Here is a 19,680-nt window from a genome sequence, read left to right on the forward strand (position 1 = left end):
ATTTCTACAGTTGTTGATAATCATGTGCTCCAACATCTCCACTTGCAGAGCAAGCATGTGAAACATCATTGCAAGAAACCTAATCAAGCCACCTGATTCAATCAACAAAAATCCAGAGAGACAGAGCTCACTTCCACTGCCTAAATTATTAGGCCTATCAAGTAAACACAGACCATTCAACCACTTCCCTCACCCAACACAATCCCATGAATTGTTTCTCTTTGCTCAACAAATTTGCTCATCAATATACCAAACCTCACATCACAGATCATACAATGCTTCCAAATAGAACAGAATGCTTACATGAGTAATAATCCAACTACAAGAGCTTGTGAAGAAGAAGAAGAAGAGGTGAGAAAATGACAGAAGAAAAATGGCATGAAGATATGTATCAATGGAGTGAGTCACCGGAGTTGAGTTGTGTGTTCTGAACAACAGAAGAAGAACAAATTGCACAGACTGATGATTTATGGCAAGAAATGAAAGAACGTAACCATTTTACTCAGCATCAGCTGCGTCAATCTGTTTGGCGGAGTGGTCATCCTCTTCCAAGCTTCGCGGAGTGTCGTGCTCGTGCTGGTCTCGGTAGGACGATCCTAAGCTCGACTTTCGGATCTCGTCGATGCGGACGGCCACGTCCGACATCGGAGGCCGCTTGTCGGGGTACTGCGCCACGCAGTCGATGGCGAGCTGCAGGAGCTGAACCATGTCCTCCTCCACGTTCTGGTACCTCAGCAGCTCCACGTCGAACACTTCGGCCGTCCATTCCTCTCGGACGACTGATTGCACCCATCGGGGGAGGTCAATGGGCTCCTCGTCGATAGCGGCCTGCGTCGGGGCTTTGCCGGTGAGCAGTTCGAGCAGCAGGACGCCGAAGCTGTAGACGTCGGCCTTCTGGGAGACCTTCCGGGGATCGGTGACCTCCGGCGCTCGGTAGCCGGCGACGCGGCTCGCGGTGGCGTTGGAGCCCACAATGAAGGCGAGGCCGTGGTCGGAGACGCGGGCGCTGTAGGACTTGGTGAGGAGGACGTTGGAGGACTTGATGTTGCCGTGCGAGGAAGAGGGGCTCGTGGAGTGAATGTACTCGATGCCGTAAGCTGCGGAGAGGGCAATGGCGGTTCTTGTTTCCCAGCTGAGAGGCGTTCGACCAGATCCTCTGTTGCCTGAACATTAATCGAGCAAAAGATTGATGATAGGAACATCGATTTGGAACGAAATTGATGAAGAATTCGAATGAAGGATGGTGTGGATCTTGGGGGAGTACCGTGCAAGAGAGCAGAGAGGCTTCCCATGGGCATGTACTCGTAGACCAGCAGCTTCTCCTCCTTGCTGAAGTAGTAGGCCATGAGGGGCACCAGGTTGGGGTGGTCCATGGCGGCGATGGCCTCGATCCTCTCCATGAACTCCGGCTCCGGCAAGCTCACGTCTTTGAGACGCTTCACCGTCACCGTCGAGCCGGTCTCCAGCACCGCCTTGTACGCAGTCCCGAACGTGCCCTTCCCTAGCACCTCCGCCGACGCCCGCAGAAGGTCCTCTAGGTCGAACCGCCTCGCCGCGTCGCCGCCCAAGAACACCAGCTTCTTCGCCCCGGACGACTCCGAGGATGAGCCCTTCGCTGCCGCCGCGCTGCCGTTGCGGCCGCCACCGCCGCCGCCTTCCTCTAATCCCCTGCTCCTTTGCTCTCCCGCCACCGTCTCCGCCCCTTTCCTGCCCGTCGCGGCTGTGGCGTCCAAAGACCGCGCTCTTCGCCGTCGGCAGAGGAGGATCAGCGCCGCGAGGGCGATGAGGAGGAATGCGGAGGCGCCGATGGCGATCCCCGCGATTGCCCCGCCGGAGAGCTTATTCTTCTTCCTGTTGTTATTTATCTCTGTTCCGCCGCCGGGACGCCCTGAAGCGGGAGCCGGTGCCGGCGTCGACGGGGAGGGCGCGATCTCGCCAGGGCACGGCCCCAGGGGCCCTCCGCAGAGCGCCGTGCCAATGAACGCGGACGCCGGCTGGGAGCGGAGCCTGACAGGGATCGACCCGTTGAGGTGGTTGTAGGACACGTTGAACTGGACGACGCTACCCAGATCGAGCGCCGAGATCTCGCCGGTGAGGTTGTTTTTCTCGAGGTAGAGCGTGCTCAGGCGAGTGAGATTGTTAAGCCCCAGCGGGATCCCTCCGGAGAACTGGTTGTCAGCGAGGTTGAAGCGAACGAGATTGCTCCAGGAAGCAACAAAATCCGGAATGCCGCCGGAGAGGCGGTTCCCCTGGAGGTAGAGGCTCCTCAGCTCCGCGAGGCCAGCGAGCTCAGCGGGGAGGGGGCCAGAAAGAGCGTTGAACCGGAGGCTGACGGTGCGGAGCGCAGTGAGGTTGCCGAGCGCCGCCGGGATCGGCCCGAGGAGCCCCGCCCCAGGGAGGCGGAGGGAGACGACGCGGCTCCGCTCGCAGCCGACGCCCTGCCACGTGCAAGGCGCGCCGGGGTCGCTTGCGTTCCACGTCCGCAGCGCCGACCGGGCGACGGCGGCGCGGAATGCCAGGAGCGCGGCCTCGTCGGAGGCCAGGTCGGCGTCGCCCCCAGAGAGGAAGCAAAACAAGAGGAGGAAAACCAGCGGCGGCGAGGCCATGCGGTGACCGTACTAGCGGTGACCAGACACCACCGCTAAAACCTTTCCTTCTCCCTCTCCCTCTCCCTCTCCCTCTTCCTCTCCTTCCCCTGTTTCCTCTTCTGCTCTCTCTTTCCTTTGTAAAAAGGAGGAAGACAAGAGAGAGAAGACAGCGGAAGGCGAGCAGAGCAGCTGAACGCCATCGTTTACTTTATCGTTCACGATTAGGTACGAATAGAGATAAACTAAAAGAGAGGGAAACAGAGCTCGAAGAGGTTAAGGAATCTCTCGTGCAAGGCTGCTTTGTGAAGGTGAGTGAGGATCCTCCCATGTAAACAAGATGAAGAGAGGGACTGTTTTCACGCAAAGGACATGAATGTTGTGTACAATATATAATTATATATATATATATATATATATATATATATTCAATATTCTACGTTAATAGTACGTTGATAGTTTTTTTTTAATTTACAATTAAATCATTTAGAGTTTTATAATATTAAGTATTTTTTTAAAATTTTTAAATACTGATAATTATGAACAGTAGTTCACAAGTTTGGACACTTGTCCTAGAAAACAACGTGGGGTAGAAAGGTAGGTTTGAGGAAACGAATACAGAAGGGTTGAGTGTCTTGTTGGTTTGGAAAAAGAATGAAAATTGTTTTGATTTGATAAAAGGTTGGGATGAGAATTTTGTGGTTAGAATTTTTTTTTTCATTTTGATTTTAATAAGGAATTGTTCTCGGATTTTTTTTTTTCGGGGCATAGTTGAGCTGATTACGATGGAGCAGATTTGCTGAGTGGACAAGGATCGAATCTCGACAAAGCCGAGGTTAATGTCCTCCTCTGTCATGGTCAATTGCAGCTTCTCAATTTACCTCCTCACAAATGGTTGTGGGAATAACCGTGTGGGACCGTTGGGACGTTGGATTCCACCTTTTGCTGAAGAGGTAAGAAACTTTTGAAAGAAATTTTCATTTTGTGCTATAATATTTTGGAAACCATAAGTTCATTGTTATTTTGTAAAATTCTGACTAGGAGTTAGTTTTCAAATCCACTTCATTTTGTACTAGTAAAATTTCAAGTTTAGGGTTCAAATCATTGCTTTGTAAAAAAATTTGACTACGAGTTAGATATATTGTTATTGTTTGTAGGATCGTAATCTTATATGAGATCGATTTGGAGTCGGATTGAAATTTTATGATACATGATTAATAATTAGAAACAATATCTAGAAAGGTCATTTGCATATAAATAGATTAACACTCAATATCACAAATGACATTATTACTTTTATAAATTTAAATTAATTAATAATTTAACTATCATGAAGATTATAAAATTTCTACTAACACAATAATAATAACCGCGTTCAAGCTCAAAAATGTTTCTTCGGTTCATAAGATGATCCAGTTTAAAAGCCGACAAAGTAACCCCCACTAAAAAATTACATAGAATCATTTGTAATATAGGAGCATACCAAATCTGTTATAATTCTATCGATTCCACTGATATTGCTCTGATTTCATCGCAAAAAATGGCAAAAATTGATTCTATACCATCCAAGAGCGATTTGGTGATTCCGGATCATGCGGTCCTACGATCCATATAGCGATTTTACAAACTATGTAGATTGCACCCTATAAATTCAAAAATTTTAATATTTTAAAATTACAAATTAATTTTACAACTCTTATTGAAATAAAAAAATCCTAAACATGACTTTGTGCAATAATAGAATGATTACAAGCTCTTTTGTAAATCAACTTGCAAATAAATTTTAAAATACTATAAGCTTTGACTTCAATAGGACTACAGGAGTCATTAACATGAGTTTATAATTTTAAAATATGGAATTTTAAATTTATTTGCGATAACTTTGAGAGATAAAATGAGCAATCCCAAAACTTTCAAGGAATTTCAAAAAGGTAAAAATAATTTATTTTTTTTCCAAAACATTTTTTCACTACTAGCATGCAAAAATAACTTGCTACTCCCACAATAAACCTAATTAGAGTGGGCCATCAGTTGATATAGAATTATTGACGAGGTATAATTGAGTTGGTTATAATGGAACAGATTTATTGAAGTGGACAAAAGTAAATTTTGACAAAGCCGAGGTATACCATCTTCCGTCATGGCCCACTACAGCTTCTCGATTTACCTCGTCACAAATGATCGTGGGATCGACCATGTGAGATTGTTGAGGTGACAAATTCTACCTTATTGAAGAAGGATTACTGAAAGAGGTGTTTTGCACAGATTTTAAAGTAATTTATGTGTAAATTTTTATATATTAAATGTTATTAAACTATAATTAGAGGTAAATGCAATTAAACTATAATTAGAGGTGGCGGATTCCACCTTTTGCAGAAGAGATCTCAATCGATAAAATTAACTGTCATTTCCGGCGTCAGCAGCTGTTCCGTGTCTCGGTCGAGACAGGCAAAAAAATTACCACTAAGACGTGGCTCCATGCGGGGCCCCCTCAATCATAGCCTCAACTCTAAACCGTGAAATGCCGAGATCGGAGAAGCGAGGTCCGTCCGTCAGATGCCAATCGAACGGCCAGCAGCAGCTCAAGAGGTGGGACCCGGCAGCCTACTACACGGACAGCTGTTTTGATTAACAGGATTTTAATCATTAAGGCCTCTAATTTAGCAGCTTTATTCCACGCATTCGGTAGAAAGATATTTAAAAGATTTAATGGCTCTGTTCTTGTTTAGTTGTGAAGGAGTAGGAAGACAACAATATATTAATCTCTCTAATTATTATTATTATTATTAATTTAAAATTTTATTTGTCCAAATGAATGTAAAGATGAATCATTAAGGATGAAATGAAGGCCTAATGACTACTATTTTGGCAAGCATGGGGACGCATAATTAAAGCTGCCTAGTCGTTTGGCACTGATGCATTGCATGATTGCAATGCTTCACGAGCCTAGAATGACTTAAGTATCGGAAGGGTTTCGTTCGAGTAACTCTCAACGCTGTCTAATGCGTGTTGATCCATGCAAATTCGATCACGTCGCGAGAGAAAGTTTTGTTACTGAGGGCTCCGGTGCAAAAAGAGTTTGAAAGCACAGTTTGAGGGAAGTCTGGAAAGCAAGGTGTTTCTAGTTGATAAGTGATTCCTTGCTGATGGCTGAATGCTCCTTATGTTTGTCGTAACGAGTAAAGGTGATTCCTTGCTGAAGGTCAATACATAGTTAGAGGGCGCTGGTCTTGTCCCGACAAAGCCTCTTCGATGCTTAAGTAAGATGTCGAAAGCGAAAAAGAACATAGAAATGAAATAGATGATTGTATGAGAAATGAACATATCATGTCTTCGTATCATCACTTTCTTTTATAGTTTTTTCATGTAATGATGTTATTTATGATGTTTAAATTCTTCTGTTGCAACGGTCGTCATTCCTTATTACTTTTCTGTTCCGCAACAACCTCACAATCTCCTCTCATGGTAATGTTCCATTTTTATTATTAGCTACTATTATAATTGCACTTGACATTCTCCCAGAATCCGTTCTTTTCCTCAAATTATGATATGGCAAGTTGTTTGGTTTCAAGTTGATTTCCTGAGCGTCATTTCTAAAGTCGAGTGTCATTGGATTCTAAATCTAATTTCGATCATCTTCTGACTCTTGACTCTGACTTCAATTCTCAAGCATCTTCTGACTTGCGACTCCTAAATACTCTAAGACTTTGAATCTGATTCCTGAGCACCTTCTAACTCCAAATCCGATGTCCGAGCACCATACGACTTCGAAACACCGATTCCCGAGCACCCTACAATTCTGAACCCAATTCCCAAGCAGTGTAAAACTCCGAAACCTGATTCCCGAGCCTTGTTTCTAAGCTCAAAACCCACACACAAAGCCCATTCTTCTTTTTTCCTAAGAGTTTAATCTAATCGGCTCATCTCTAACGATCGTAGATTATTTACAGAGTACCACTAGTGTTACTTCTAGCTTTCTATTCTCCCTGGTTTCCTCTCCTCTCCAAGTATGCAACCCTTTGTGTATCTTTCTTTCTCCCCCTACTTTCCTTTCTGATTTTCCTCTTTCCTGCTCTCTCAGTAAAGGTGAGACCAAACCGAAAAAACAGTCCAAAACAAAACCAAAATCTATCACTTTGAAACATAAAACTGAAATACAACGAAGAAAATATATATATATATAATAGACTTTTCTAATAAAATAAAATTAAACTAAAAAATTTCTTTTGTGGTGGCAGTAAGAATCCACTAATCCGAAATGTCAGGGATAATGTCCATGGCAATACAAAATAAAGCCACATAAGCAGATGCAAAGCTCTTTGCAGAGTAGTTTCCTCTGCAAAAGAGAAACAAAAAACAAAAAAATGTTGTGAAAAGAAAGGAAAATAAAACATAAAGCTATCATATAACCACTGTGATTTTATGTTTGTCCATTTGGAATTAATGAACATCTGGTAAAGAGATCATTAGTTCTGGAGCTGGCATCATTCCCTATCCATTACTTTGATTAAAAAATTAATTAAGTGATATGATTCAGAAGTGAGAAGCATTTTCAGCCTTCACACTGTTCACGGGACAAGTATGAACTTTGGTAAATATGGCACACAAGCATTTCATCTCTCTGTTAGTAAAATAGATATTGAAGTAGCTGTATCACATACAAATGGACAAATCAATTGAACAACTTCACCTTGCTGGGTTCATCTGAATAAATTCAACCTTTGTCAGCTAAAATTAAGTTATTGCCACCAGATTCTAAATGCAAACAGGGCTCCTAAATCTTTTATGGCTTGGATCAACATTCCTCTTAAGGAGAAGAGGATGCTTAAATCTCTATAAATTGTTGCCAAATTTTTGGTAGAAGAATTGCTCTAATGGAACTTCTAGCAATTTGCAAGATTTTGAGCTTTCCACCATTATTTCTATCACATCGCATTCATATAGTTGTTGCTCTGTGCACTTTTAATACTTTATAGATGTAATTCAAGACAAGCAAGTGTTTTTTGATATTATGTTATGGCATGGTCATATGATCTCCTTCAGCTTAACAACTGCCCAAGAGTATCATGTGACAATAGTAAGAACATGCACCTTAGAAATAGCAATGAAGGGTCGTGACAATGATTATATTACTCTATTTTAACAAAAAAAAAGTAATATATTGATATAAATGAAATGGTTGGTACCTTTAAGAATGTTTGAGCATCAGACGTTTTCTGGCTTGGCAATGACAAAGCTGAGAAAAAAAATTGGCATTCAGACAAAACTTGGGTAATATACAGTCATAATGGAATCGAAAAGCACTAGAGATGACAGTAGATTTTTTTTTTCCTTTTTCAAATCACTACAAAAAGGAGCTACGATGAATCAATAAATGTTACAACACGTTCTTTGTGTTTCTACATGTCTCGAGTCATAAGTGAAGCATGTGCTGTCTTCTGCTACAACCATACAAACAGCAGAACAAACGTCTATGTTTTGTCTGGTCTGAAGCTTGAGAAAAAAAAGCATGATAAGTTCACTTTCATCTGGGGCTATCCTACTGATTGGTTTTCCTACACAACTTAGCGATAACCCCTTGCTCGTCCTCCTCGCCCTCCCCAACTTCTTCCTGCTCTTCCATTTCTCCTACCACCTCCTTGTGACAAACCTTGTAATGCTCTGTCAACAAGCTGGTTCTGTGCAATTCCTCCGCCTCGCGCCTTTTTGTTGGTTCCGGTGCTTGCACTTGACCCATTGACGGAAGACGCGTTTCTCTTACCCCTGGGCATCAAGTATCAAATATAGTTTTTAGAAAAGGAAGGGAAGAAGAAGGAAACAGTAGCACTGTGAAGGTTAAAGTTGAAGTGTTTTTTTACACACCCTGCTGCTGTTGAAGCTGACGATTGTTTCACTGGTTTCTTCCACGATAAGTTTATTTTTTCATCTCCAATAAATGAAGGTGCTTTTGCATGTAATGGCTGAAATAAAGAAATAGAACGAAGTTTAGATTAACTTGATAACCACCTTATTATGATGAACCTCCTTACACAGACCTGGGTCATTGCCAGTATATTGTTGCAGATGCGTAATGCAGATGTAGTCTGTTGCTGCTCATTTTTCTGCACAGTATAATGTGAATTCAGGTGAACCTAAATCTCGCTGAAAAATTATTCTTAAGGTAGCAGTGATGAGGAAAAACTCACTATCTTCGCCTTTGCTTCTTGTGTCTTTGCTGAAGACATTGCTTTATCGTGATTATTCATTGCTTGGTTTAATTTCTTCATAGAATTCTTCACAAATTCTTCTGTGGATTTTAATCTGCTTCATGAAGGTTGCCAGTAAGATGTCAAATACATAACCTTAAAATAGCAACACAAGCTTAGAGACAATCAATTCACGTCACGAAAATGATTGTCAAAGTTCCATATTGCAAGCAGCATTGTGGACCAGCAGATAAGCTTTGATGTAATATTTGATATGCAGTAGTAGTTCACTATTTTCCAATTTTCCTACAGAACATGGAATTATAAAAACCCACCAAGAAGGTGAGTTTTATAAAACTATAGCCTGTATGAATTGTTTGGAGAAAAGTACCAATATGCCCTCAATGAAAAATAACATTAAGTTGAACATTACCTTAAAATATATATTTCATTCCAAGTTAATTCCATCATGTGACCAACCACACCATTAAGTCAGTATGGTGAAGAGAAGGTTTATGTTCAAAGGAGAACATACTAGAAAACTTTGCTCTTATATTTTTGGAGTTCTGAAATATTCGAAATGCATAAAAAATAACTCTCCTCAAATGGATGCTCGCCAACCATTGAACGCCCAAACAGGTGATGGTTTGTGAATGCAAGAGAGGCCACACAGAAAACTAGCATCATAGACTAAGAAACTTCAGATATGCTATGTTTATCCATCCAATTGGTGAATGCTCTCTTCCTGAAAACAGAGTTTTTGTAATTGATCAAGGAACTAATTGCCTCAACTAGAGTACAGAACACCAAGGCCAATCCAGTCCAATTTGATGCAGAGACAAAAATTACTGGGTAAAAAACAAGGAACGAGTAGAACCAGACTTTGTTTATGTAAATTATTTGACATTGGAACAATTCGTCATTATTAAACAATGTTACAAAAATACCCATATTTTTTTTGGGGTGGCAACACAACAATAATGGAAGAAAACAAAGGGGAATGAAATATTTGGCAGATATTGAGATGGGATAGTAACATGGTGAATTTGGGAAGGAATCTGGGCGAACAAGGAAAGACTTGGATGTGCGTCAAGTAGGAGATAAGGAAACAATCTCCTTTTAACAGCCCTCAAACTGAAAGGTGTCAGAAGTAATTTTAGTGTGCATCAAACACTAATCGTTGATGATCAGACATCATAAGAAACTTGAATTAGCAAGTGAGGTCTGTGTTTTCACGGGATTAATAGAACTCTACAATGGCAATGCAAAAAAACAAAATACTGTCACCAAATAAAAAGACACTTTTACCCTATGGATGATCTACGTGCTCTAACAAGATTACAGAATAAATATCAGAGATCTGATAATTGATTGAGAGGAACAGTGACATTTGGCTGTGATTTTAGAATCGGAGGTGAGAGGATACTGATTCTGATATAGCCTTGCGTCCAACTGAATATAGGGATAAAATACACGATGACAATGATGATGGTGAAGCATACTTGCCCACTTATGAAGGAGTATCAAGGATATAAACATATAGATTGCTTTCTCTCCTAGCACCTCAAGCTTTTGGATAAGTGATCAATCAATCAACTTTGACACTTTAAATAAAATTTTAAACCAAAAGTAGAAGCAAAAAACTTGCTGGTGTAGTGCTTGAGTTTGCATCCACTGATGGGGTTAGTCATAGTATTGAGACCTCATGCCAACTGTATACATAATTGACTGTCCAAATAGGCAGTTGGCTTGAATTATAAAATCTTAGAGTTTCATAGTAAATTGTGTTGTATATTTTATATTTTTGTATATTTTGAAAATATATATGATAAGCATTAATATGCTTACTAAATTTATAAAAAATTATAAACTTGTAAAAGTATAACTCATGAGTTACATTATTTTCAAGGTCAACTGATTGAACCAATTGAACATTCAAATTAGCAGTGTTACCAGTTTGATCTCTAGTCTAGTTTTGAAAACTTCTTTTGAAAGGGAAAAGAAAGGATAAGATTATTTCACCTCTCAGTGAAATCTCTGTAATTCTCTGAAAAATCCTCTCCGAGCCTGTCTGAAGGCTGACCAGTAACAATCTTGTACCCACAAAGGCTGTTGGTAGAGTTTGGGGTCTGCATAACCATGATATCAGACACCACAAAAATATGTTTTGACACAAAGTATGATGGTAAACTGAGACAAAAATCTAGTTGATAACCTTATGTGCTAAATGGTGAAATGAGTATAATAAACACTCAAGATAATTATATTTTGGCTCTTCAGTCTTTCTTAGAGGCATGTACTTCTGCACACAAAAAAAAAGTGCAATCAATATCAAAATATCCATAAAAATGGATTTTCTAGATAAATGGGAAAGAAACAAACTAGTAGCAGATGCACAACACAGTCAAACAAAAATATCCAGATAAAATACACAAAGATACTTCAGAGAAACATAACAAATATATCTTTGAGAGAAAAAAAGGAACAAAGAAAGGGAGTCTATAGAAATAGATATGGCGTGAAAGAATCCAAGAATGCATAAATCCCAATCACTCTACTGACAAAACAGCATAGATGGAAAAAGTTCTAGTCAAGACTGCATGCTGGGAGAAAGGAATACAGTGCTATATGCTTTTAAGGAACTGATGGTGCAAAACATAATACCTTCAATAGCATTACAATGGATGGAAGAAGTTGACGTGAATCCTGCGCACTTGCATAAGGTGAAGTTCCAGCAAGATTCTTGAGCAAATCTAATTTCCTCTCTTCAGGAAGCTGAGAAGATTAAATCAGCATACTCTCAGACACAGAACACAACATGCTACAGATGATGAATATTATAGTACTAGAGGTCAATGCAAGGATGTATCAAATTTCCATTATACTTAGAACCATAGAAAAAGTTACAACAGGGAACAGGGACATTCACATAGGACAATATATATACATAGTTAGTCCGAAAGATAAAAACAAAGCATATAGAATAAAAAACAAATAGAAAAAAAATATTAAAAAAACTGCAGTAGTTTCTATCAACCAAACATATCATAAAGCACCTGCACCATTTTGTTTCAAAAGGGCCAATGCGAAGTCATCTAAACAGGCACAAAGAAGTATGCAACCAGACAAAATGCAATAATATGATTAGACAAAAACATCCAGAGAGTTTGCATTAAGATCATTATACAACATCCTTGGTGAACATTTTATGAATAAATTGGGTTTAAAAGGTGAGGAATGGAACACATTAACCTTAAGAAGCCTGTAAAGGAACAGGAAATTAAAATCAACACAGGCACACAAAGTTACCTTATCGAATACAGGTAATATGTGTTTGTTGACATAATTGAGGAACTTGCTGCTTGAGGCACCTCTCTGATACAATAGAAGCCGTCAATGTAACACTTCGTCATCAATTGTCATACGCTTGTGCACAATCTTGTAACTTACCACAAAAAGGGGAAGAGCCATACACATGCAGGAAATCAATCTATCAATATGATCAATGTCTTCAACCTGAAGCAACAGAGATTCCAGTAAGATTTCTTAACTAATTATCTGGGTAACCAATACTGTTGGCTCCGAAAGTAAAATTAAGTAATTATAATTCTATGAAGAAAACAAGGACAGAAGAATAATCCAATGTTCTTTTTGACATGGTCAAAATTCAAACTTCGTAAATTGAAAAGAAAAAATGGCTATCATATCTTTTCACCCATCCATGCAATATATTCTGAATGATTTGTTACTGTACAGTGGAAAATAGTAACCAATATGAAGCTTCTCTTTGTGGATGAAAATAATAGAAGGAACTTGTATAAGGGACTTATGTTCAGAAGCACAATTGCACAAAAGAAATATCTAGTTATCTAGTGCCAATATATCTGGGTATCTCATAGAAACCTATGTCAAACAACATGATATCCAACTTTGCTGTTTTCCGACAGTGTTTGAGTCAGCTGGCATGGCAAACAGATCAGCTAAATGGCTTAAAGATCACAAAGGATGAAATGAAAATGGTGTCTTAGGATTCAGCATTGGTTAATGCAAACTCCTCAGAAGAAATTTATCTGGAAGCCAGATATATGATAATGAGACACAGCAGCTGCCTATGAGGAATTGATCCTAATGTGCCCATGAGTGAAGCATTAAGCTTCCATTAGGTTGGAGTTTTGAATGGTGGCATATGTATCCACAATAATATTACCACACTATCACAAGGATATGGTACAGCAACCTTTATACATATAAGAAACAAAAATATCAAGGGAATTTTCCAAAGCATGCACTTGGTTTTCCAGATTTACCAAAACACCCCATGTTTCCATTTTTTTGCCGAAATGCACGCCTGTCTTGTTTTTCTCATTATATACTTCCATTACAAATTTCACTCTAACCAGCTAATTCTGACATCAGCTTGTAGACTGATTTAGAAATCAGACTGTTTGGACAAAAGTGGATTATTTAGGCATCATTAGGATGTGAGTATCCCCAGAATTGTCAACTTGCACATAAGATTTAAAGTGAAAATTCTGTCAAAATTGATTTTAAATACAGCCTGTTGACCATTTTACCCCAAGCAAGTTGATTCAAAAATCAGCTTGTTTAGACCAAAGTAAGTTGTTTAGGCACCATTATGATGCGAGAATCCTCAAAATGTATTTGTTAGGTGGAAATGAACTCACAAATAAGATCTCAAATAGTCATCGTTGATTTCATGTTGACCATTTTATGCAAATTTTCCCCGTGTCCCAAGGAAGTTGATTGTGAAATCAACTTTTTGGGCAAAGTGTTTTGTCTAAGCACTATTAGAGTGTACTAAAATGCATATTTCAGGTGAAAATGAATCCTTACATAAGACATCAAGTGCAAATGTTGTCACAAAGTGATTTCAATCTCAACATGTGATTGCTCAATTGGAGGATTTCTGAGATGTAGAGTATAGTGGGAAAGAAAAATAAAAGAAGGGAAGTATTTAAGAGAAAAAAAAAAAGAAAAATAGGGGTGTGTTTCAATAAACCAAAAAAATCAAGGGGTGCCTTTTGGAAAATTTCCCAATAATCAATTAATAAGTCAAACAAGTAGAGTAACTAACAATAGAGTAGTGGATTGTTATAGGGCAAACCGAATGTGTTGCTATCTGAACCTATTTCAGGAGTGTAGAAATAGATAAGCTTTCCTGTTGCACCCTAGTTGATTCCCACATGGTAAGCTGTGATGCAGTATTTGGAAAGTGCTGGTTTTGTGATGGAGAAGCCAGCATTGAACACCTCGCATACCATTAACTGGGGAGGATTAAAGTCTATTGTTGAACTTTGAATCTTGACAAGGATGTTAAGTCTTAGATGGCTGAGATTGTGGCAAGGATGTTAAGTCTTAAATGGCCGAGATTGTGATGCTAATTTAGTTTCATATTATGAATCGTGGAATAATGGAAGAGTTTTTATAAGCTTAAATGAATGAGCTACTACTAACTTGAACTTAAAAAATTTGGGGACAGAAAAGTTAATGCGTTACTAGTCTCATCTAGGAGATTATGACATCTCTAGCTACACTATAGAGTTTAGAATTATCAAGTAAATGCTTAGGAGGCCATGCTCAAGATGTAGAATCGCACCAATGTTGATCCATCAACTTTTCCGTCTTTAGTTTGTACCTACCTTAAAGAGTCTTTTTAAATCCATATACATAGAGCTCTACCCATTTCATTTTTTTTGTTCCAAACCATTCTTTCATTTCATCCTTGTGTCAAATTTTAGGGAAAAGAAAATAATCAGAATGGGAGACAGTTGAGTTAGATTGTTTTTCATGTTCAGATTTTCTTAGGTTGGAGTCAAAGTTGAATTGTATTCTCACTATTTTTTAAGCTTTTCCATATTTGTCTGCAATTTTAAAATGACCTTTAAGACAAATCCAGGTCCTATTGAATAAAAACTAGTAGGTTAACTCAAACTAGATTGTATTGTTTTGTTCTTTAAAATGTTACCATAGTTTTGTGATATAGCAAGGGAGTTGAATATCTTCATAACTATTCTTTGAACAAAATTCAGATCATGAAAGAAAATCAAATAGGGTTAAATGGTCTGAGTTCTTGTCCACCCCCACCACAACTCCTTCGAAAAGAGAATATGAATAAACACAAAGGTGGCAGTGTTCCATATCCAATACTGAGTGAAACTATTAGAAAAAATGTTTAAGGATCGAATGAAGAGTTAGTCCATATCTTCAACCCTCTACTTGGCCTTCAAAATTATGCCAAGGAACTGTCATATACATAGTAGCAGGACATGTATGATAGAAGAAGAAACGAAGGGAAATTCATACAATAAAAGTGCATATAGAACAAGAAGCGAAATAAGATGTAAAGTAAAAGCATCGATCTATTTAACAATGTTGATTTGCATGCATACATCATAAGAGAAACAAAGTTTAATAAAACAATAGACTGCATACTACCACACAAAAAGGAAAAAAAACTTGTTACTGTACATATCTTTCCATTAGAAAAAAAAATAGACTGTATACTACCACATGAAAAGGAAAAAAAAAAACTTGTTACTGTACATATCTTTCCATTAGAAAAAAAAAATTAGAATTTAACTTCTACAATTTCATAATGAAAAGAAAATGAGCTTATGTGACAGAATATGATATACTTTCACATTTGATGCCTACTACTTACATTGAATTGAGCATCTAGGTCAGCCTGTCCTTCAATAATCTCAATCAGTTCTTGCATATTTTCTGGAGGCACACCATCACCAAAAATGCTAAAACTCCTCAGAAAATCCATGAATAACTTAAATTCAGCACCAGTTACATCTTGTAAGCTCTGGAAAACAGATAAGAAAATCATATCATGGCAAATTTGCTAATTAAGATCTAAAAACACAGCGAAAACCCACAAAAAGGACTGGAGATTTACCTTTTTCACCAAATCAGTAACATATCTTTCCATTTCCACTTGTGGCCTTAGTAGTTCAGCTTTGAGAGGAAACACCTGAGGTTGCACCTCTTCAATTAAGAAAAGAACATACATTTACAGCAAGTTACAAAGATGAACTCAAGTTTACCTTGTCCTTAAGAAAGCAAATAACCTTCTCACGAATATTCTCTGCTCCTTGTTCAATATGCTTAAACAAAGCTGTTAAAGAAGCTGAACCAGAAACATCAATCAGATAATTAAAAAACTTGATGGACCAAAGCAGAATAATTTCCTTCTCAAAAATCTCTTAATAAGTCCATATGGGAGAAAAAAGTGGATAATCAGTAAAGTCGCCTGTCGTAAAAATAGCCATGCAATACCATCCAAGGGCTGCTTTTACAGCTGAAAGTCCAGTAATACAAAATACAAATACATGTTTATGGAGGAAATGGAAACAAAAGGTCTGAACAACTCATTTTAGAAGCCTTATTGTGTAGGAAGTCTTAGAACGCTAAGATGGCATATATGAAGTTGTTAAAAAAGATAAAAACACTTGTCATGTAGATGCAACTAGTGGACCTCAAATTGACTGAAAATTTTCAGATAAATAAGTTGAAAGATACGACCATTTTAAGGAGTCAATAGATTCTGTGATTAGACAAGTTAAATCCATCATAGTTGAATGTGGGAGGGATAGACAAAGATCATAAGACTCTCATTTAATGTAATTCTGCCTAATTTAAAGACCTAGATATTGACAGTGTACAATCTGACATAGAATTCTACATGATTAAGATAACTGGCTATAACCAGTTGGGAAACATGATTTATTTCTGGTGTATTTGGAATCTTGGACAACCCACATTATGGTTGATATTAAAATTTATACTCTATGTTGTTCAGTCCTAGTTCACAGATCTCTGAAAGTTGGGAGAGTTTTTCATATCATATTGTTGTGATGTTAATTTGCATGATTCTTTGGTTCAAATAGTCAATGTATAAGCTAATGAAGACTTGCCTTTGCAAAAGAATTATAAGTTAATATGATAAAATACTTGAAATTTTGTAGTTACATTATGCCAGACGTTGGAAATCCAGCATAATTAATCCTACAAGCACCTTTCCACGAATGCTTCTCCAGAAAAATTTTCCCAAAAGATCTTGAATTGGGACAATGAGACAAGGCAAAATGAATACAAGAATTCTCGGATGCCTTTGTCAATGTCAGTCATACTTATTCATGACCAATCTACTATAGAGGAATATAGAAAATACTAGTCAATCAAGCATTAATCTGTTGATCAAAGGGCATCAGTCATATAGCAAATCAATATCTGATCAAATGTATAATCTTATCTTTGGTTAAATGATCATTCATTTAAAAGGTTGGATGATTGTCTAGAGGATGAATTAATATTGTTTGTTTGAAGATTTAATTGATGCTTGATTTGGTGATTAAGAGGTTTTGGTAGTTGATTGGGAAAATTTGGTGAATATTGTATTACTATGAAATAGATATTTAAATTTCATAAAAGAATTAAAAGGGTACTGAGAGTGTTTCATTATTTCTACTTAGATCAGAAACTAAAAACAACTTATTTATACAATTCAAGTGCATTTCTTAAATCTCAAGCTCCTCTATTTCTTTTCATCACCGATCTACAATTGCATGGTTTCAAAAAAAAATGTAGTAAGAAAATCAGCACATTCTAGGAAATTATTTTAACACTTGGTAATCAATTACCATCTTCAACAAACTAGCATGACAAATGTACAATTCATGCATTCATTATTACTTCTATAAGTCATAGAAAGTAAAGAAGATTGTGCACAGTAATTGTGATTGGTTTGAGCATTTTGGCTTCACCTTTTACATCCTGCCTCAGAAGGGTCATCAGGGCTTTTTGCACCGCATCACGCTCTACATTTTCCTCTTAAGTAAGAAAGTGAAAAACATTAATGGAAAAAACATAATATTAAGTATTGAATACCGCAAACTGATGCTCAAATTCTAATATGTACCGTATATTAACAGTTGTCCAAGAACATCAACAATTTTAGGTACATGTTCAGGAGTATCCTTGCACAGAAGAGGAAGACCTCGAATAGCTTGTATTCTAATCTGTTAGCATATACATAATAGTAAGCATACGAAAAGAAGATACTTAAGATGTCCCTATACACAAGTAGGCACAGACAGAAGTAAGCTTTGCAATTAACTGTTAAGGATAAGAGTTGATAAAAATGAGTTTCACATTTCTATATGGCAAACATGAGAATCATATAAGACAATGTATCTGTGTCATTGTATCATACAGAAAAAATTTCATGAACTTAAATTTTCACTTATTTATTGTTTTTCTTTTTTGTAAGTTGTAGGGGGATAATGATATTAACTTATTACAATGAGATGCAAAATACTCGTATGATTTTCAAAAACCTAGACATGAAAATCAAATAATGCAAAAATATCTGCAAAGAGCTTCGTCTATGCCATCCATGATAACACCAAATATGAACAAAATCGATATCTAAATACATAACTAGTTTCTCTTAAAAATATAGTATGGAAAAAGATAGGTCGATCATGGATTATCACATTAGAGACAAACTTCATTTGTGTACTGTTTGATAATCGATCGTATACAAAGAAGCATGAGTCATACACGGAGAACCCCACAGAAAAACATTATTATTTTACTAACAAATGGGCATTTATCTCCGCTTTCTTTTCAGTGCGTCAAAGTGGAGATTATGCACATGCTACAAGGGTAAATCACAGAATAACCACAAACGAGATCTCGGTATATTTTTCAGACAATAATGAAGCACAAGACTACAAAAGCAACCACACAAGCAACTACCTCTATTTAAATCACCAATTGAAACGAAAAACATTCTATCTGCCAATACGCAAAAATAAGCTAAAGAAAAGAAAAAAAAACTAACCCCGAATTCATCCTCCTCGAGCAAATCAAACTGCGCAGTCATGGCATCGGCAGCGAGGCTGGGGAAGAACTTAAAAAACCGAGGGATGAGCTGCGCGGCCAGCTGTTTCGCCTTCACGCTCTGCCCCTTCACCGCTTCTATAATACCTTGATAGTCATCCTCATGCTGCGAAAACGTACAGCAAACGGGTATCAATATAAGAAAGCAAACCCTAGCGAAGAGAGGAAGGAAGCAGTAAAATCGAGGCACCAGAGTTTTGTCTTTGGCCTCGTTGAGACGCTCCCCGAACTCGTAGAGCCTCTCGACTTCAGAGGCATCGGCAGCGGAATCGGAGGCCATAACTGGCGGCGAAAAGAGGAGTCACTCTCTCCTCGACTAGGGCGGAAGATGGAGCGGCGGAGCTAAGGAGGCAGCGGAGCGGAGCAGAGGAGGAGGAGGAGGAGGACGGTGGCTGCCGGAGAGCTTGTGGGGTTTATAGACAGCTTAGGGCGACGGTTGTGATCCGTACGCGATAGTTTAGGCAGCAGTGAGCTTTGTCCTAGATATTATTCAAGCGAAAAACATGAATTTAAAAACTTTAGAATTTTTCGGAAAAAAATAAAAGTTTTTTTAAATAAAAATGTTATATTTGATTTATATGTTGATTCTATCTTTTAATAATTTTAATTAAAACATATATGAGAGTTTTTCTCTAAACTAAATTACTTTATATAAAAGTTCGACCAGCAATTTAAACTAAGAAAATACTATCTACAAATATAAACAAAAATAAGAAAGAACAAAAAGATCATGTCATATAAGTTTAGAAATTAAAGAGTGTCGAATCTCGAGAGAATAACTCGGAAAATAATATTCCTCCCACGTGAAGAGACGGTTCATTTATCTCCTTTCAAATCGCTATAGAACCGACATTAAAAGGCGCTTAGCGTGAGTATTATCATCTTTTACCATAAGAAATTAAATACAAAGATCCTCTGTAGTAAAATACTTATGCTCTATTTGGATGAGGTGAAAGAAAAATTCATTAATAAAAGGA

General features: G+C 38.1%; 2 protein-coding genes across 2 annotated transcripts; both read right to left on the bottom strand.

The window, feature by feature from the left end:
• On the bottom strand, positions 1-2,673 carry LOC141836532 (putative inactive receptor kinase At1g48480). Its single transcript, XM_074724047.1, has 2 exons — positions 1,265-2,673; positions 1-1,163 (listed from the first exon to the last, which is right to left on the bottom strand). Exons 1-2 carry the CDS (start codon positions 2,604-2,606, stop codon positions 499-501), a joined length of 2,007 nt encoding a protein of 668 aa, XP_074580148.1. The 5' UTR covers positions 2,607-2,673; the 3' UTR covers positions 1-498.
• A 5,207-nt stretch (positions 2,674-7,880) lies between these two features.
• Positions 7,881-19,140, bottom strand: LOC141836533 (apoptosis inhibitor 5-like protein API5). The gene is made up of 16 exons (XM_074724048.1): positions 18,894-19,140; positions 18,645-18,809; positions 17,718-17,817; positions 17,563-17,628; positions 15,844-15,926; positions 15,696-15,770; positions 15,453-15,602; positions 12,221-12,286; positions 12,080-12,145; positions 11,435-11,545; positions 10,986-11,072; positions 10,793-10,899; positions 8,771-8,885; positions 8,621-8,686; positions 8,448-8,545; positions 7,881-8,348 (listed from the first exon to the last, which is right to left on the bottom strand). The coding sequence occupies exons 1-16, from the start codon at positions 18,981-18,983 to the stop codon at positions 8,150-8,152; spliced, it is 1,644 nt and encodes a 547-aa protein (XP_074580149.1). The 5' UTR covers positions 18,984-19,140; the 3' UTR covers positions 7,881-8,149.
• Positions 19,141-19,680: the final 540 nt, after the last annotated feature.

The sequence above is a fragment of the Curcuma longa genome, chromosome 10 (genome assembly GCF_044706935.1).
Source record: "Curcuma longa cultivar G26 ecotype Majalengka, Jawa Barat chromosome 10, ITB_CL_G26_1.1, whole genome shotgun sequence".
NCBI lineage: Eukaryota > Viridiplantae > Streptophyta > Magnoliopsida > Zingiberales > Zingiberaceae > Curcuma > Curcuma longa.

Bases quoted from the DNA above. Each gene is read 5' to 3' on its own strand.
- LOC141836533 (XM_074724048.1), bottom strand. From the start codon at position 18,983: ATGGCCTCCGATTCCGCTGCCGATGCCTCTGAAGTCGAGAGGCTCTAC. The intron at 15,603-15,695 runs GTAAATCTCCAG...TCTGTTTTCCAG, and splicing joins TTACTGATTTGGTGAAAAAG to AGCTTACAAGATGTAACTGG. The intron at 10,900-10,985 runs GTTATCAACTAG...ATGGTTATGCAG, and splicing joins TTCACCATTTAGCACATAAG to ACCCCAAACTCTACCAACAG.
- LOC141836532 (XM_074724047.1), bottom strand. From the start codon at position 2,606: ATGGCCTCGCCGCCGCTGGTTTTCCTCCTCTTGTTTTGCTTCCTCTCT. The intron at 1,164-1,264 runs GTACTCCCCCAA...ATTAATGTTCAG, and splicing joins CCTCTCTGCTCTCTTGCACG to GCAACAGAGGATCTGGTCGA.